Here is a 14963-nt window from a genome sequence, read left to right on the forward strand (position 1 = left end):
TAGACCAGGCCCAGGCATGCAGCAGGTGCTCAGAAATGATCAGCAGAATGCAGAAATGCTGTGCTAATCCTGGTGGGCATGGGGGGAGAGCTGGGGTGGGAGAATCAGGTATAGATGGGAGGTGTACCCTGCACGTGTAGAGTGGCTGTGCCCTGGTCCATGGCAAACATGTTGGAGCCGGTGCACACGTAGGTGCCCGCATCACTCAGCTGGACATTGCGAATGGTCAGGATGCCGTTGAAATCCATGGCTCGGGTGGGCAGTTTCCCATTGTGCAGGCGGGTCCACACCAGGGTATAGGCTGGGGACTGCAGGGCAAGGTGAAAGGGGGTCATGGGTGGGGCTCAGAGACCCCAGAAGACAGGCTTCCTCCATCCCCACTCCCTGACCTGCACACCTTGCTTTTGGCTGTGCAGATGAAGGTGACGTCAGCTCCGGGGCGCACGCTCTGGCTCCGCTGCTCCTCCACTGTCACTGTGATGGGCTTGCTTGGAGCCTCTGCGGGGACGGGAAGCCACCCCCTGAGCCGGTGCTGGCTAGGCCCTGGTCCTGTGGTCACTTTGTCTTTCTCCAAAACCTCCAGGCATCACTTCCTTCCTGGTCCAGCCTAGCTCATTCTATCCCCGGCGCCTCCCTCCCCCATTCTGGCTGAACCCCACCACCCCCGCCCTCCTCGCCAGCACAGAGCGGCCACGGGATGTGGTTGGGGAACATTACACCATAGGTCCACTTGGCTCCAGTTCCTGATCACAGACCACAATGAGCTCCTGACACAACACACTTCACTCCAACTGGGTTTCTCCGTCTGGTTTGAGTTTCTATCCCCCAGAAACAACTATTTCACACCTCCTCCCATCTCCTCCAGCCTCTCCAACCACGCTTCCACTTTCTTAGCTAGTGGCGCTGACACACACTTATTGAGAAAATCAAAACGACTAGTCAGGGGTTTTCCTAGCCTCTCAAAGCTACCAGCTCTCTAGGTACGGGTCCCTGAAGGACAGGCCCCTTCTCCTGCCCCCCACCCCATCCCACCGCTGCGCCTGAGTGCCACCCCTCCCCACGGCTTCTCCCGCCCTCGCGACGTCAGCGTCTCCTCCTTCTCATGCGATCACTTCGGTCCAGAGTGCATTCTAGGATTTCCCATTTCTGAAAACTCTCCCTTGACCTCATGCTCTCGCAGCCAGTGACCCATTTCCTGGCCTCCCTTCAGAGCCAAGACTCTTGCGGGAGTTGTCCACACTCGCCGCTTCCCACCCATGCGTCGCCTCCTTCCAATCTGGTTTCTATCCCTTCTCTCCACTGAAAACCGCTCTTGTCAAAGCACGACCTCCAAGGGCTATTTCTCTGCCCTTATGTGACTTCCCAGCGGGGAGGCTGCCCTGGAAGCCCTTTTCCCTTTGATTCCCATGATGCCCCCTGTCTCCTCCCGCCTCATGGCTACACTCTCTCAGGCTCTTCCTGCCCTTCCTCTTCCATTTGATGTGTTCACATTGGAGCTCCTCGGGACTCTGGGCTGGGGCCCTGTCCTCGGGCCACACTCTCCCTTGAACACCATCCCTGTGCCAACAGCACCCAGACTCATTTCTCTGGCTGGGGCCTCTTACCGGAGTTCAGACTCACACACCCAAACGCCTGCCTGGTGGACTCGATGAGATATCTTCCCAAACGTCTCAGACTCTAATACGTCCAAAGCAAACCTGTGATTCTCTCTGACCTGTTTGTAGCCTGTGCTGCTGGTGGCCTAGCCACGCTCCGTCCCTGTGCCCACCTGCCTGACTTCTGCCAGCCACTGCACTTCTTTGCATTGAGGGCTTTCTCAGGCCACTGGAGCCCACAGTGCACACCCATGGGTGGGAGAGACGTGCAGGGGACTTGATGCTCCCAGAATAGGTCTCAGTCAATGACTGACAGGAGCTGGCCTAGACATACTGCAGCTCCCTGGACCCCAGGGCAGGGTGACTTTGAGGTGCGTGTTTTACACTGGCTCCCTTTAAAAGCTTCCTCAGTTGTACTAAGCAACAACTGCTAAGGGTGGCAATCTGCTTGATGACACAGCCTTTATGGATGCCTTCCCATCCCTGTCTCACTTTTCCCTGGACGCCAGGGCAGGGTGACTCTGAGGTGCATTATTATTTTTTTAAGACAGAGTCTTGCTCTGTTGCCCAGGCTGGAATGCGGTGGCACAATCTTGGCTCACTGCAACCTCCACCTCCCAGGTTCAAGCAATTCTCCTGCCTCAGTTCTCCCGAGTAGCTGGGATTATAGGTGTGTACCACCATGCCCAGCTAATTTTTTCATTTTTACTAGAGACGGGGTTTTACCATGTTGGCCAGGCTGGTCTCGAAATCCTGACCTCATGATCTGCCCAACTCGGCCTCCCAAAGTGCTGGGATTATAGGCATGAGCCACCGCACCCAGCCCACCATTTTCTTTTGCCCTCACTGATCAGTCAAGTCCTGCCAATCCTACCTCTAAAATGAGTCTTGATTCTGCCACCTCTCCTCATCTCCATGGCCGCTGACTGTCCAGGCAACCACTGGCCCCTCCCAGCAGGTGAATGTACCATCTGCCTGAATCTGCAGCCTGCAGCCCAGCCCAAGACAGGCAGTCTTGGTTACAGGGGGCATAGGGACTCACCAGTGACTAGCAGCTCTGCCCGGCTGGTATTGGATTGGTGGAGATTACGGCAGGTACAAATGTAGACCCCGGCATCCGAGGGCTGGACGCTGGGGAAGTGGAGCTCGGAGCCTGGTGGGGAGGAGACAGGAGCTTGTTGGTGCAGATACACTCTTTCTCACATCCAGCCCCATGCGCAAGGACAGGACCCCACTAGGGCAGGGACAGGCCCCTGCCTCCCCTCCCACTGGGATGGCTCTTGGGGCTGAGGAGCCTAGGGCCATGGGTACCTTGATGTCGCTGCTGGGTGCTGCTGGGCACAGGCCGCCCATCCTCACGGGACCAATAGAAGTAGTGGGGTGGGCTCCCACTGACCTGGCACCGCAGGGAGTGGGAGCCACCTTGGGGCACTATGCTTCGAGCAGGATGGACCTCGACCACCAGTGGGGCTTGGTTTGCTGGGGGTGGGGGCCGGGACAGGAGGGGCCTTTCAGCATTGTCTTCGGTATCTCTGCTCTCCCAAAAGCTGGGGTACCCCACCCTCAGCCCTGTGCCCCAGACCCAGTATCCCCCAAATTCCCAGGGCTCCCTGCCTTGCCAATCGTTCCCATCCTGGGCCATGGTCCCACTTACTCTCTGGCAGGCACCGGCCCCCTTGCACACTGGGGTTACCCACGTAACCTGGGGCACACCTGTAAGGGGGAACAAGGGCCGGCAATGTCAGGCCTCAAGGGCCCCAGTGCCTCAATGGTGGACTTGGGGAGCCAGAAGCTCAGCAGGCCGCCCAATGTCAGGTGAGGAGGCTCAGAGCTCTGGAAGCCCTTTGGGGACCAGACAGGCTGCAACAAAGGGCGCTGGTGGACTGAGAAAGGGGAGTGTAAGGGAGTGTTAGCAGGTTGGGTGATGAGGGAGGTAAGGTCTTTATTCTCCAGAGAAATTAATTCAGCAAATGTCCATTTTTCTTTTTTTGAGACAGATTCTCGCTCTGTCACCCAGGCTCAAGTGCAGTGGCGCGATCTCGGCTAACTGCAAGCCCCGCCTCCCGGGTTCACACCATTCTCCTGCCTCAGCCTCCCGATTAGCTGGGACTGCAGGGGTGCACCACCACGCCCAGCTAATTTTTTGTATTTTTAGTAGAGGCAGGGTTTCACTGTGCTAGCCAGGACGGTCTCAATCTCCTGACCTCATGATCCGCCCACCTCAGCCTCCCAAAGTGCTGGGATTATAAGCGTGAGCCACCACGACTGGCCAGCAAACGTCCATTAAGCAATGACTGCATGCCAGGCATGTGCTACAGGGGTTGGAAACACAACAGTGAACATGATGAAGTCCCTGGTCTGTGGGACTTACTAGTTGGGAACCCAACATGGAAATTCTATGCGAAAATGAGAGTGCAGGAAGCGTCTCAGGGCTGTGTGGGTGCAGAGGAGGGCACTGGCCCAGCCTGGACAGCCAGGGAGGCTTCCAAGAAGATGGGACTTCTCGTATTACCTCAGAGCAGGCTGTACTCTTCTTTCAGATAACTTATCATGGTTTGTAAACATACATTTGCACAATCACTTTTTCCCTGTCTGATCTCCCATTAGGGCTGATCTCTTATTAGGTGGCAGACTCCGTAAGGGCTGGGGTGGAATCTGTTCTGTTCACTCCATTCTCTCCAACACCTCAGCACACAGCGTGGTGCACAGGAGCTGCTTGATAAAGATTTGCTGAATGAGTGCATGAAGCTGGGTCTGAAGGCTAAGTGGAAGTTAGCCAGGAACGGATGGTTTAGGGGTGAAGACTGTTTCATGCAGAGGGAACAGCATAAGCAAGTCCTGAACATCAAGAATTCAAAAAGTGGCCAGGCGTGGTGGCTCACGCCTGTAATCCCAGCACTTTGAGAGGCTGAAGCAGGAGGACGGCTTGAGCTCAGGAGTTTAAGACCAGCCTGGGCAACACAGTGAGACCCTGTCTCAGTTGAAAAAAAAAAAAAAAAAGAAAAAGAATTTAAAAAGTTAAGCCCAGCTAAAGTACAGAGTTGGGTGTCAGAAGTGGGATGAGGCTGCTACAGTAAAGCTGCCTAAGGAGGTTGGGCTTGTCCCAAGGGCAATGTGGCATCTTAGAAGGGTTTGGGGCAGGGAAGGAGCATAATCCTAGAAGAGACTTTTCTGAGCAACACCCTTTAAGGCTCTCACTTGGGAGTCCACCATTTGTCCTCCACCCTTCCCCTACTTCTGTTTACAAACTTACTGCTCACAGTACTGGCCAGTGTAGCCGGGTTCGCAGGCCGTGCAGCGGTACCCACCGGCTCCCAGGCTCTCACAGGTGCGGGAAAACCTGGGATCGGGGAGGCAAAGGTCAGGTCATGGGAAGCCCACTTTCCATCTTGCTCCCTTCACTTCTGCCCCAAAAGCCAATGCAATGTCTTCCATTCATTCCCCCGTGGAAGTGTGTCCTTGGGCCTTAAGCTAGGGTACCCACATGTTCTCTGGGTTGGTCAGCGGGCAGGCACAGGGCTGGCAGTCCTCAGGCGTCCCGGCTGTGGCATCTCCATAGTAGCCAGGAGCACAAAGCTCACAGAACTCCCCTGCGGCGTTGTGCTGGCATTGCTGCAGGGCACAAGGGGGGCGGGCACCAGCCATTAGGCCAAATTTACCAGAAGCCTTTCAGGGTTGTAATCCCTTGATCTAGAAATTCCAAGTTTGTGAACTCATCTTAAAGAAAGAATCATGGAAGGGCACACAGATTTCATCATAAGGACACTCATCTCCGTGGTGTTTATAAAAAGCAAAATGGGCTGGGCACAGTGGCTCATGCCTGTAATCCCAGCACTCTGGGAGGCCGAGGTGGGTGGATCACCTGAGGTCAGGAGTTCAAGGCCAACTGGCCAACATGGTGAAACCCCATCTCTACTAACAAATACGAAAATTAGCTGGGTGGGGTGGTGTGCGTCTATAGTCCCAGCTACTCGGGAGGCTGAGGCAGGAGAGTTGCTTGAATCCAGGAGGTGGAGGTTGGAGTGAGCTGAGATTGCACCACTGCACTCCAGCCTGGGCAACAGAGCAAGACTCTGTCTCAAAAAAAAAAAAAAAAAAGCTAGAAACAAACCTAAACATCCATGAATAGGGAATTGGATAAATTAAAAAGTACATCCATCCAAATAGCTGTCAAAAGGGTGATGCTAATTCTATTTTCTCCCTAAGTACCTGTGATAGCAAAGGAAAGGTATACACTCAGGTATCTGGGGGCAGAGCATTAAAAATGTGTATTGTCAGCCAGGCACAGTGGCTCATGCCTGTAATCCCAGCACTTTGGGAGGCCGAGGTGGGTGGATCACCTGAGATCAGGAGTTCGAGACCAGCCTGCCAACAGGGTGAAACCCCATCTCTACTAAAAATACAAAAATTCGCCAGGCAGGGTGGCCGGTGCCTGTAATCCCAGCTACTCAGGAGGCTGAGGCAGGAGAATGGCATGAACCTGGGAGGCGGAGCTTGCAGTGAGCAGAGATTGTGCCATTGCACTCCAGCCTGGGTGACAAGAGCGAGACTCCATCTCAAAAAAAAAAAAAAAAAAAAAAAAAAGAAAATACGTGCATCCTCATAAAAACATGTGGGTTACAGATTCTCCTCCAAAGAGATTCACGTTTGTTGTATCAACATAGGGTGTTCCTTGCTCCAAGTTTAGGTTATGGCTGTCAACCACCTGCCCCTTCACCGTGTACCCTGGGGAGCTATCTACATGCTACTCTAAAAAGTCGAGGTATAAAAAATGTATGTAATGAGGCCAGGCGCAGTGGCTCACATCTGTAGTCCCAGCTACTCGGGAGGCTGAGGCATGAGAATCACTTGAACCCAGGAGGCAGAGGTTGCGGTGAGCCAATATTAGGTCACTGCACTCCAGCCCGGACAACAGAACGAGACTGAGACCCTGTCTCAAAAAAGAAAAAAAAAAGTAAAAAGGCCAGGTGTGGTGGCTCACGCCTGTAATCCCAGCACTTTGAGAGGCCAAGGCAGGTGGATTGCTTGAGCTCAGGAGTTTAAGACCTTCTGAGCAACAAAGTGAGACCCCATCTCTATTAGATAAAACTTTTTTTTTTAAGAAAAAGAAAAAAGTAGTAAAGAACCAAAGTTTTCTTTACATGGAAGGATGTTATTCCATAGCTCTGGCCACCCCACCATCCCCGGTGACCTGGCCTGCTGACCCAGGTGCTTTGAACCACAGGCCATGCCCCATGACCTTGATCCCCTGGATTGATGCCTGCCTTGTCCAGCCCTGGTCCTCCACCCAGGCCCAGCTGAGCTGACCCCCCGTCCTGGCCTCGCTTGCAGCTCACCGAGCAGGCCCCAGTCTCTGGGTGGCACAGGTCTGAGTGGCCATTGCATTCACACAGCTCGCAGTGGCCGAGGTAGAGCCCACTCCCGGTGCGCGTGTGACCAGGCGCGCAGTCCTAGGGGCAGAAAGGAAGGTTGGCCTCTGTTCTCAGTGTGCCCCACCCACAGCCAGCAGACCTAGAACCCCTCCCTCCAGTGTCCTCCCACGGGTGACCCGGGAACATCACAGGCTGGCACCCCTGCCTCCCCACTTCTGCTCAGTCTGTCCTCCTGCCCGCGGCCCTCTCCCAGTCCACACTGTTCACCTCTCAGAGGCATCTCCATGCTGCGCTTTGGGCCGGAGAAATCTGTGTTTCTGAATTGGCTCCCTGTCTCTGGTGGGCCCCCTCAAGGGCATGAACTGGGTTTTAACCTCCGGAGAGTGTGGCCCAAGCTTGAGGCTGCACTGCCCCGTGGTTAGGACATGCTGGGCTTTGGAGTCAATCAGACCCAGGTTCAAATTAGTTTCTGCCACACATTAGCCGTGTGCCCTTGGGACACACTCACCCCTCAGCACCTCTATTTTTTTTACCTGTTAAAGGGGATAACGATATGTAACTCAGGGCTGTCAGGAGGAATACATGCAGGGCCCAGATGCAGGGGTCATTACAGTTATGATGGTAATCAAGGCTGCGGCGACGCCGGCTGATTTGCTTGCTGATGCCTCTGTGCCTGTGCAGAGGTGGCGGAGCCGGCCACACACTCACCTGGCAGGACAGACCGATGTAGCCTGGGGGGCAGCGGCACTCCTCCACCTCTAGGGCGCGGGGTCCGTTTGAGGGCCCCGGCTGGGCGACCTCCAGGCTGACTGCGCTGATGCTGGCCGCCAGCGGCACGGAGGAGAACGTGGCCCGGATCAGGAGCTCATCCAGGTCGGCCAGTGCCATCAGGAGGTGCTCGCGTGTGGCCGGCTGCCCATCGGGCCGGCGCCAGAATTCCTGGGTTGGGGGTGGCAACGTGGGCAGGGGCAGTGGGCTTTGTGGGCTGCTCCTACAGTCACCACCCCCCAACTCCTGCCATACAGGCACTGACTGAGAGCTGCCAGGTGAAGGTTGGGGAGCAAGAGGCAGGGTGGGCATCAAAGCCAGGCTCCGAGTCAGGATGGAGGGCGGGGTGGGGTTAGACATAGCGTGGCCAGGTGCCCCTTACCTCTCGGAACACGATCTCGTAGCTCCTCCTCCCAGGGCCCTGCAGCGCTGGCTGGGAGGCCACTAGCATGATGTTGTTGCCCTGGAAAGACACCAGCAGGATTGGAAGGGGAGCCGAGGGGTCCCTGGGGTGACAGGGTGTCCTCCACCAGTCCTAGATTCTCTGTAACCCCCAGCCTCCCACCTCTCTGCTCTTGCAAGCTCACGTGCCCAAAGGAGTCAGGCACATGCCCACTGCCCCCTTCTCCCAGCAGCAGGATCCTCTGCTTGGGTAGTGTCCAACCAGACAGGGATGTGGGGGCACGGGCCTAACTCCCCCAGCCTGTGCCAGGAAACTGAGTGCTGGATGGAAAGGACAAAGGACAAATGCCGAGGGTGCCCCTGGCTTCCATCCTGCCCTTCTGCCCGCCCAGCATGGCATCCAAATGCTCACCGTGATCTGCACGTCGGGGTCAGAGAGCGGGCTGCCCTGTGGGCCTGCCGTGTAGGAGAGGGTGTATCGCAACTTTCCACCGTAGGCCGCCACCTGCAAAGAGGCAAGCCCAGAGGTCACCGGCTGACCTTGGGGTGTGAGTGTTGGACCATACAGGTGAGGGATGGAGCATCTGGTGGCCTTTCTGCACCTGTGCTACACTCCCCCACTGCCTCCCTGCCCAAACCAAGAGGCCAGGGTGCATGGCTGCCTGGGAAACAGGACATTTCTCAGTTCCTCTGCAGCCCCAGACATGGTGGTGGTGATGCTGAGCAGCCTCTTTGCTCTGCAAGCTTCTCTATTCCCCATTGCCTGATGGTGCTGGCGAACAAACTCCAGGTCTGCTTTCATTTACAGGAATTTCCCATAAGGCAGACAAGGGTAATGACAATGACCACCATGGGGAGGCTGCGGAAGCTTCAAAAGTTCTCAGCCATGGGGGTGGGGCTTAGGGCAGCCCCTCGGAGGCCTTGCCTCCTAGGCAGGTGGTTTTTGTTTGCCCAGAATCCAGTTCCTCCTTTCTAGAAACTAAACCGTGGTTTTCTATAAAGAACAACTCTCTCCGCACATGCAGACCATGTGGTCTGAGGGCCCTGATCCCCTCCTCCTCTATAGCAGAGACATGAGCCAGGCCTGGCCAATCTGCATAACCTACCACTGCCCTTTGCCATCCCATCAGGGATAGACAAGTAACCTGGGCACTTCTGCTCTTTCTACCAGGCCAGAGGAAGTCCCTTCTGCAGTCAGATGAGAAGCTGGAGAACCAAGATAAAGCCCTAATGAGCCCCTGGATAAGGCCATGCCTGATACCAGACATGCTTAGACTCCACAGTTGCATGAGCTGATAGATTCTTTGTTGCAGACAAGCCCACTGGACTTGGGCACTGTGTTGCTCATGACCGGAGAGTCCTTACTCTTGCTGCAGAGGACCCTCACGTGGACAGCTGAGGCCCCCCAGCTCTGCCCCACAGGACTTTCCTTTCTCTTCTCTGCCACCAGGGCAGACGTTCATCTCAATACCAAACTGCATCAAACCTACCCCTTTGTTCATTTCTGTGTTCACTCAGCTCACCAGCATTTATCAAACACCTACTGATTACACACATGGCCCTGGGCTACATGGCTACAGGGAGCTCAAGGCATGGTAAGGAATTTTGGAGTGTAACCAAATAACCACAAAATAACTGGTTTCCTGCTTGCTTTGAATGCCAGCAAGTTCACAGCCATTTCTGGGACTGACTTTCTAGCAAGTTGCAGGTGTGTACAGCACAGTGGTTTTTAAACAATTTTTATTTATTTTTTCACTTTTTTAAAAAATAGAGATGGGGTCGCCCTATGTTGCTCAGGCTGGTCTCAAACTCCTAGACTCAAGCGATCGTCCTGCCTCAGCCTCCCAAAATGCTGGGATTACAGGCATGAGCCACCATGCCCGGCCGATTTATTTTTTTACAGACAGCATTTCGCTATGTTGCTTAAGCTGGTCTCAACTCCTGGCCTGAAGCGATCCTCCAGCGTCAGTCTCCCAAAGTGCTGGGATTACAGGTGTGAGCCGTTGTACCCAGATCCAGCATAGTGATTAAAATGGCAGACTCCATGGTCTGAATGACCTGGGTTCAAACTAGCTCTACTGGCTATATAGCCTTGGACAAGTTGCTTCACCTCTCTGAGCCCTACTTTTCTCACATGGAAATGGAAGTAAAAGTAATACCCACTTTGAAGGGTATCACGAGGATTAAGTAATACAGGACACAAATGGTGAGGTACTCCACACAGTCTGAGAATGCACATCACGCTCGATAACCCTGCAGTACTCCAGCTCCACCCTCGGCTCCAGCAGATCACTTCTCATCCTCACCCCTCAACCTCCCTGTCTCACTTCTCTGACTGTACCTTGTGACATGTCACGCCTATTCTTTTTTTTGTTTGTTTTTTGGGATGGAGTTTCATTCTTGTTGCCTAGGCTGGAGTACAGTGGCACAATCTCAGCTGACTGTAACCTCTGCCTCCCAGGTTCAAGTGATTCTCTCACTTCAGCTTCCCAAGTAGTGGGATTACACGTGCCTGCCACCACGCCCTGCTAGTTTTTGTATTTTTAGTAGAGACAGGGTTTCACCATGTTGGCCAGGCTGGTCTCGAACTCCTGACCTCAGGTGTGCCGCCTGCCCCAGTCTCCCAAAGTGCTGGGATTACAGGTGTGAGCCACCGCGCCTGTTACGTGTATTCTTAAGAGGTACTTGAAATTGTTGGAACAAAATAGAGGCAATATCAATACTCATCTAAGGCCAATGCCAACACTCATGATGATAATAATAATGACACTGATGGTGACAGGAATGATAATCGGACGGAAAGGGAACTCTGGGAGGCCAGGGCCCAGTCTGCCTGTACACGACGCAGCACACAGTAAATACTTAATTAAAGCTTCTTGAATGACTGAGTGAAGTACCCAAAACTAGGCCAGCGTCTAGACACAAGGTCAAGGAAGCCCAGAGAAAAGGCACTAGAGAAACTCTCCCAGGCGAGACAGCTCCTCTGACAGGGGTCAGGGGTCAGGGGCCGGGGCCAGGGGTCAGGGCCCGCTGAAGGACAGGGGCAGAGCTGAGTTCAGTCTCAGCTGTGCTCTGACCTGAACGTGAGACCCCAGGCAAGTCTCTACCCACCGTGAGCCTCGGTCTCCCCATTTGTGTCACAAAGGGCCTTGACAAAGGGCCCTCTGATATTTTAGGATTCTACGACACCCCTATAATCCCCCCAAATCCTTGTTACCTTGTCCCCCAGGAAGGCCCGGGGCAGCTGCCAGTAATAGAGGCTTCCAGGAAGCAGAGAGAAGCCTTCGTAGGAGAGAGAGAACTAGGAGGGAAGGGCAGGTGGTGAGAGCCGAGGGGAGCGGGGGTGAGGTGGGAGGGCGGAGGTGGTTCCGGCAGGGGTGGACCGTCATGGGAGGGAGGCCCGGTGGCAGGGCAGAGAGACAGAGCCCCCCACTCCCACCCGACAGTGCGGGTCCTGGCCCTGCTCTTCGGACGACTTTCTTCCCAATCCCGGCCCAGGTCCCCAGCTGCTCTCTCTGGGCGTGGCCTCGGTTGGCTTCTCCTCCCATCTGCTGGGTCTCTTTTGTGGACCCCAATGTTTACACAGCACATCAGTACACAATTTCAATGGGGTGGCTCCTTTCATATGTATTTGAAAGAGAGTAACCAGCCTGAGTTGGTATATGATTGATTTAAAGGAAAATTGGGAAGAAATAATAGTCCAAGTAGTTCACAGAAATTGGTGAAGTTGGTTCAGAAATGACTGAAGTCTAGAAAGCATGGTGGGCGGGGATCCCTTGATGGGCACCTTGGCACATACCTGAGAGTCTGGTGAGAAAGATAGAGAAGCTGAGGAAGAGGAGGAGGAGGAGGAGGAGGAAGAAGGAGGAAGAGGTGCTGCTCGCAGAGCAGCTGCAGGCTGGGGATGAGGAGAGAGCCCCTGGGGAGGGGGTTGGGGGTGGGCAGCAAAGCTGGACAGGAGCTGCCAGATCTCAGCATCCATCCGTCTCTGAGCCTCGTCCACCTGAGGGACCAGGAGCCGAAGAACAGCAGAAGGGAGCAGAGAGGGACAGAAAGGACGTCCATGAGGCTTCACCTCCCTCAGGCCCAGCCAGCTACCCGCTCTGCACTGTCTGCTCACAAGTGCTGATACCTGGCACTCTGGCCCTTGTACCCACTGCCCTCTTGTTCCTCCTGAGCTAGGCAGGGGTATCCCGGGATGGGTTTGGTTGCCTATGGGCCGTGACTGATGGGAGAAGCCCTACAAAGGGTGCCCAGCAAGGGAGGGGCAGAAGTGCTGGAGGCAGCCCCAGGGGCATCTGGAGGGGGTTGTTGCTCCTCGGCCTGACTCTCTGTGTGTGCCCTGGCACCAGCCCAAGCCATTCATGGTTCTGGAATGTTTCCCAGGGGTGACACCAGAGCAGACCAGGCATCAGGCTGGGGCCTGGCCTGGCATAGGGGAAATGGCCCAGGAAAGCTGGAGTCTTCACTCAGGCGCCTGCCTGGACTCAGCTCTCTGGTCTCCTCCCTGCGGCCCTAGGTACAACCTGTCCTAGCCAGGTCCTCAGTTACCTGTGATGCCCGCTGTGCCCGGTCCCTGCCCTCTGGGGGCCCTGGGATCCTCCCAGCTGTCGCAGCTGCCCGCAACTGCTCCTCTGAGAGGGATGTGCGGTTCTGATGAAATGGAGGGAGCAGGCCAGCTAAGACCTCCCAAGGTCCTAGAGCTAGAGCCATGGGCAGGGTCCTCTACCCATGGACGTGGTAGTCAGAAAGGCCCACACTAATTAGGAAGAAAGATGCATGCCCCCCTCTTCAGGCTGGCACCCAAGAGTTAACTCTAGGCCGCCCACATGCACACAGAGGGTTAATGGTGGTTGCTTGAGAGGCAGGGCCAGGGGAACCTGGGGGGCTAGATACAGTCATGTGGATTAGCACCGGGTTAGTCTTCTTGCTACTTCAGTTGCCATTCTGACTTCAGACAGTTGGCACCAGGACCAGACCACACAGCAGGTGAAGCAAGGTGAGGCATATACCCTCCTGGCTCCAACCGTGGGGCCATGGGACACTGCCTGGGTTCATGCAGACCCCCACTGAGCATCTCCCCACACAGGGCTGGAAGCACCTGAGAAGGCACCACGCCCCATCACACCAACTTCACACCACGCACATCCTGGGCCTACCTGGTGAGCCCAGCGCATCCGCGCAAAGTACGCCTCCCCCTATGGGGCGCAGGGAAATGCCAGGACAGGAGACAGAGATAGGTCTGAGAATTGTAGGACAGGGCAGCAGGGAGGCCAGGAGACAGCGAACCCCAGAAGGGAGAGGGGAGAAGGGACCAGAAGGCAGCCAGGCCCGGGAGAAGCCTGGAGTACCTGGCTGTGTCCAAGGAACGGGGACAAGGCAACCCCAGAGCACCCCCTCCTAGGTGTCCCTGGCCCCTCACCCCTTGCCTGGGGGCACATCTGCTGGAACACTGGCCTCAACCAGCAGTGGACTCCTGTGCCAAGACCCACTTGCCCTGGGTGCCACCGGATGCCTGCGCTGCTCAAGGAACACATTTGGGCAGCTGTCCCAGAGCCCACCCCTGAGCCCCTGCCCCCCCACAACACCATCACACCATCGCCACCACCATCACCACCTTCCCACCAGACCCTGTTCTGGAGTAGCAAAGACAGGTTCACCTCTGACTGGCAGAGTATTTGTTTTTGTTTTTTTTTTGAGACAGGGTGTTACTCTGTCACCCAGGCTGGAGTGCAATGGTGCAATTATGGCTCACTGCAACCTCCCCTTCCTGGGCACCAGCGATCCTCCCACCTCAGCCTCCCTAAGTAGCTGGGACTACAGGCATGCACCAACATGCCCAGCTAATTTTTTGTATTTTTTGTAGAGACGGGGTTTCGTCACATTGCCCAGGCTGGTCTCAAACTCCTGAGCTCAAGTGGTCCTCCCGCCTCAGCCTTCCAAAGTGCTGGGATTACAGGTGTGGGCTCTGGCCTTCGGCAGAGCATTTGAAGGGCAGCCTCTGACCTGGGTTTGGATCCCAGCATTCCCACCTCTCAGCTGTGGGGCTTTGGGTAAGTTACCGAGCCCCTCTTGCCTTGTTTATGAAATGGGGCAGTAGCAGGACCTGGCTCACACAGCTGTGGTTTGTGACTTGTAAAGGACGCTGCCTAGCACATAATGAGAGCTCAACACACATGACCTATCATGAGAATTACTGTGTCCAACAGAAGCACAGAGCCAGCAGTGTGGATGAGTGAAGTCGGAGCGGGCACGTGAATGACACTGAAACTGTGTCTCACTTGTCTTTATATTTCCCGGCCTCTCCCAGATCTGTTTGTTGAACAACCGTGTGAAAGCTAAAAGTCATGAACAGTTGAGCACTTATTATGTGCCAGGCACGATCTCCAATCCCCTCAGCCACCATGAAGTTGAGGTTTATCAAATGGTGTCTGGCTGGCAAGCAGCAGAGCTGGGGTTTAGACCGATGTCTATGGGACCGCAAAAGCCACGTGCCTAACCACGATATGGCCATGCAGGTGGCAGGTGCCTGCCTGCTGAGAGACGGTGCAGAGGTGAACTCGTGTCTGAGTCACGGCTGACCCGGGTGCCGGGCTGGGGCCCACCTTGTCTCCCTGGTATGTCTCCGGCAGCTGCCAGTAGAAGGACTCGTGGCCAAGGTGGGCGAAGTTGCCAAAAGAGAGCTGGGCACCCTCGGGCACGGGTTCCACAGTGAATTCTCCTGTCAGGCGGCTGTTCCGCTGTGGGTTCACCAGGGCAAAGCCTTGGAAGTCCCCAGGGGCAAAATGGGTGGAGATCTGGCAGGGGAAAAAGGAGGGGGCGTCAG

The 14963-nt window shown here is 55.4% G+C and overlaps 1 protein-coding gene across 1 annotated transcript in view; it reads right to left on the bottom strand.

Annotated features, from left to right (window-relative positions):
- HSPG2 (heparan sulfate proteoglycan 2) overlaps window positions 1-14963 on the bottom strand; it is a 102859-nt gene that overhangs the window by 34111 nt on the left and 53785 nt on the right. Inside the window, exons 35-46 of the mRNA XM_030805509.1 lie at window positions 14743-14934; window positions 8550-8642; window positions 8118-8198; window positions 7676-7906; window positions 6932-7045; window positions 5080-5207; window positions 4849-4935; window positions 3250-3308; window positions 2907-3074; window positions 2638-2748; window positions 398-498; window positions 128-308 (exon numbers count right to left, since the gene is read on the bottom strand). Coding sequence (XP_030661369.1) covers window positions 128-308; window positions 398-498; window positions 2638-2748; window positions 2907-3074; window positions 3250-3308; window positions 4849-4935; window positions 5080-5207; window positions 6932-7045; window positions 7676-7906; window positions 8118-8198; window positions 8550-8642; window positions 14743-14934 — 1546 coding nt within the window. The remainder of the gene's footprint in view (window positions 1-127; window positions 309-397; window positions 499-2637; window positions 2749-2906; window positions 3075-3249; window positions 3309-4848; window positions 4936-5079; window positions 5208-6931; window positions 7046-7675; window positions 7907-8117; window positions 8199-8549; window positions 8643-14742; window positions 14935-14963) is intronic.

This window comes from Nomascus leucogenys, chromosome 24 (assembly GCF_006542625.1).
Source record: "Nomascus leucogenys isolate Asia chromosome 24, Asia_NLE_v1, whole genome shotgun sequence".
NCBI lineage: Eukaryota > Metazoa > Chordata > Mammalia > Primates > Hylobatidae > Nomascus > Nomascus leucogenys.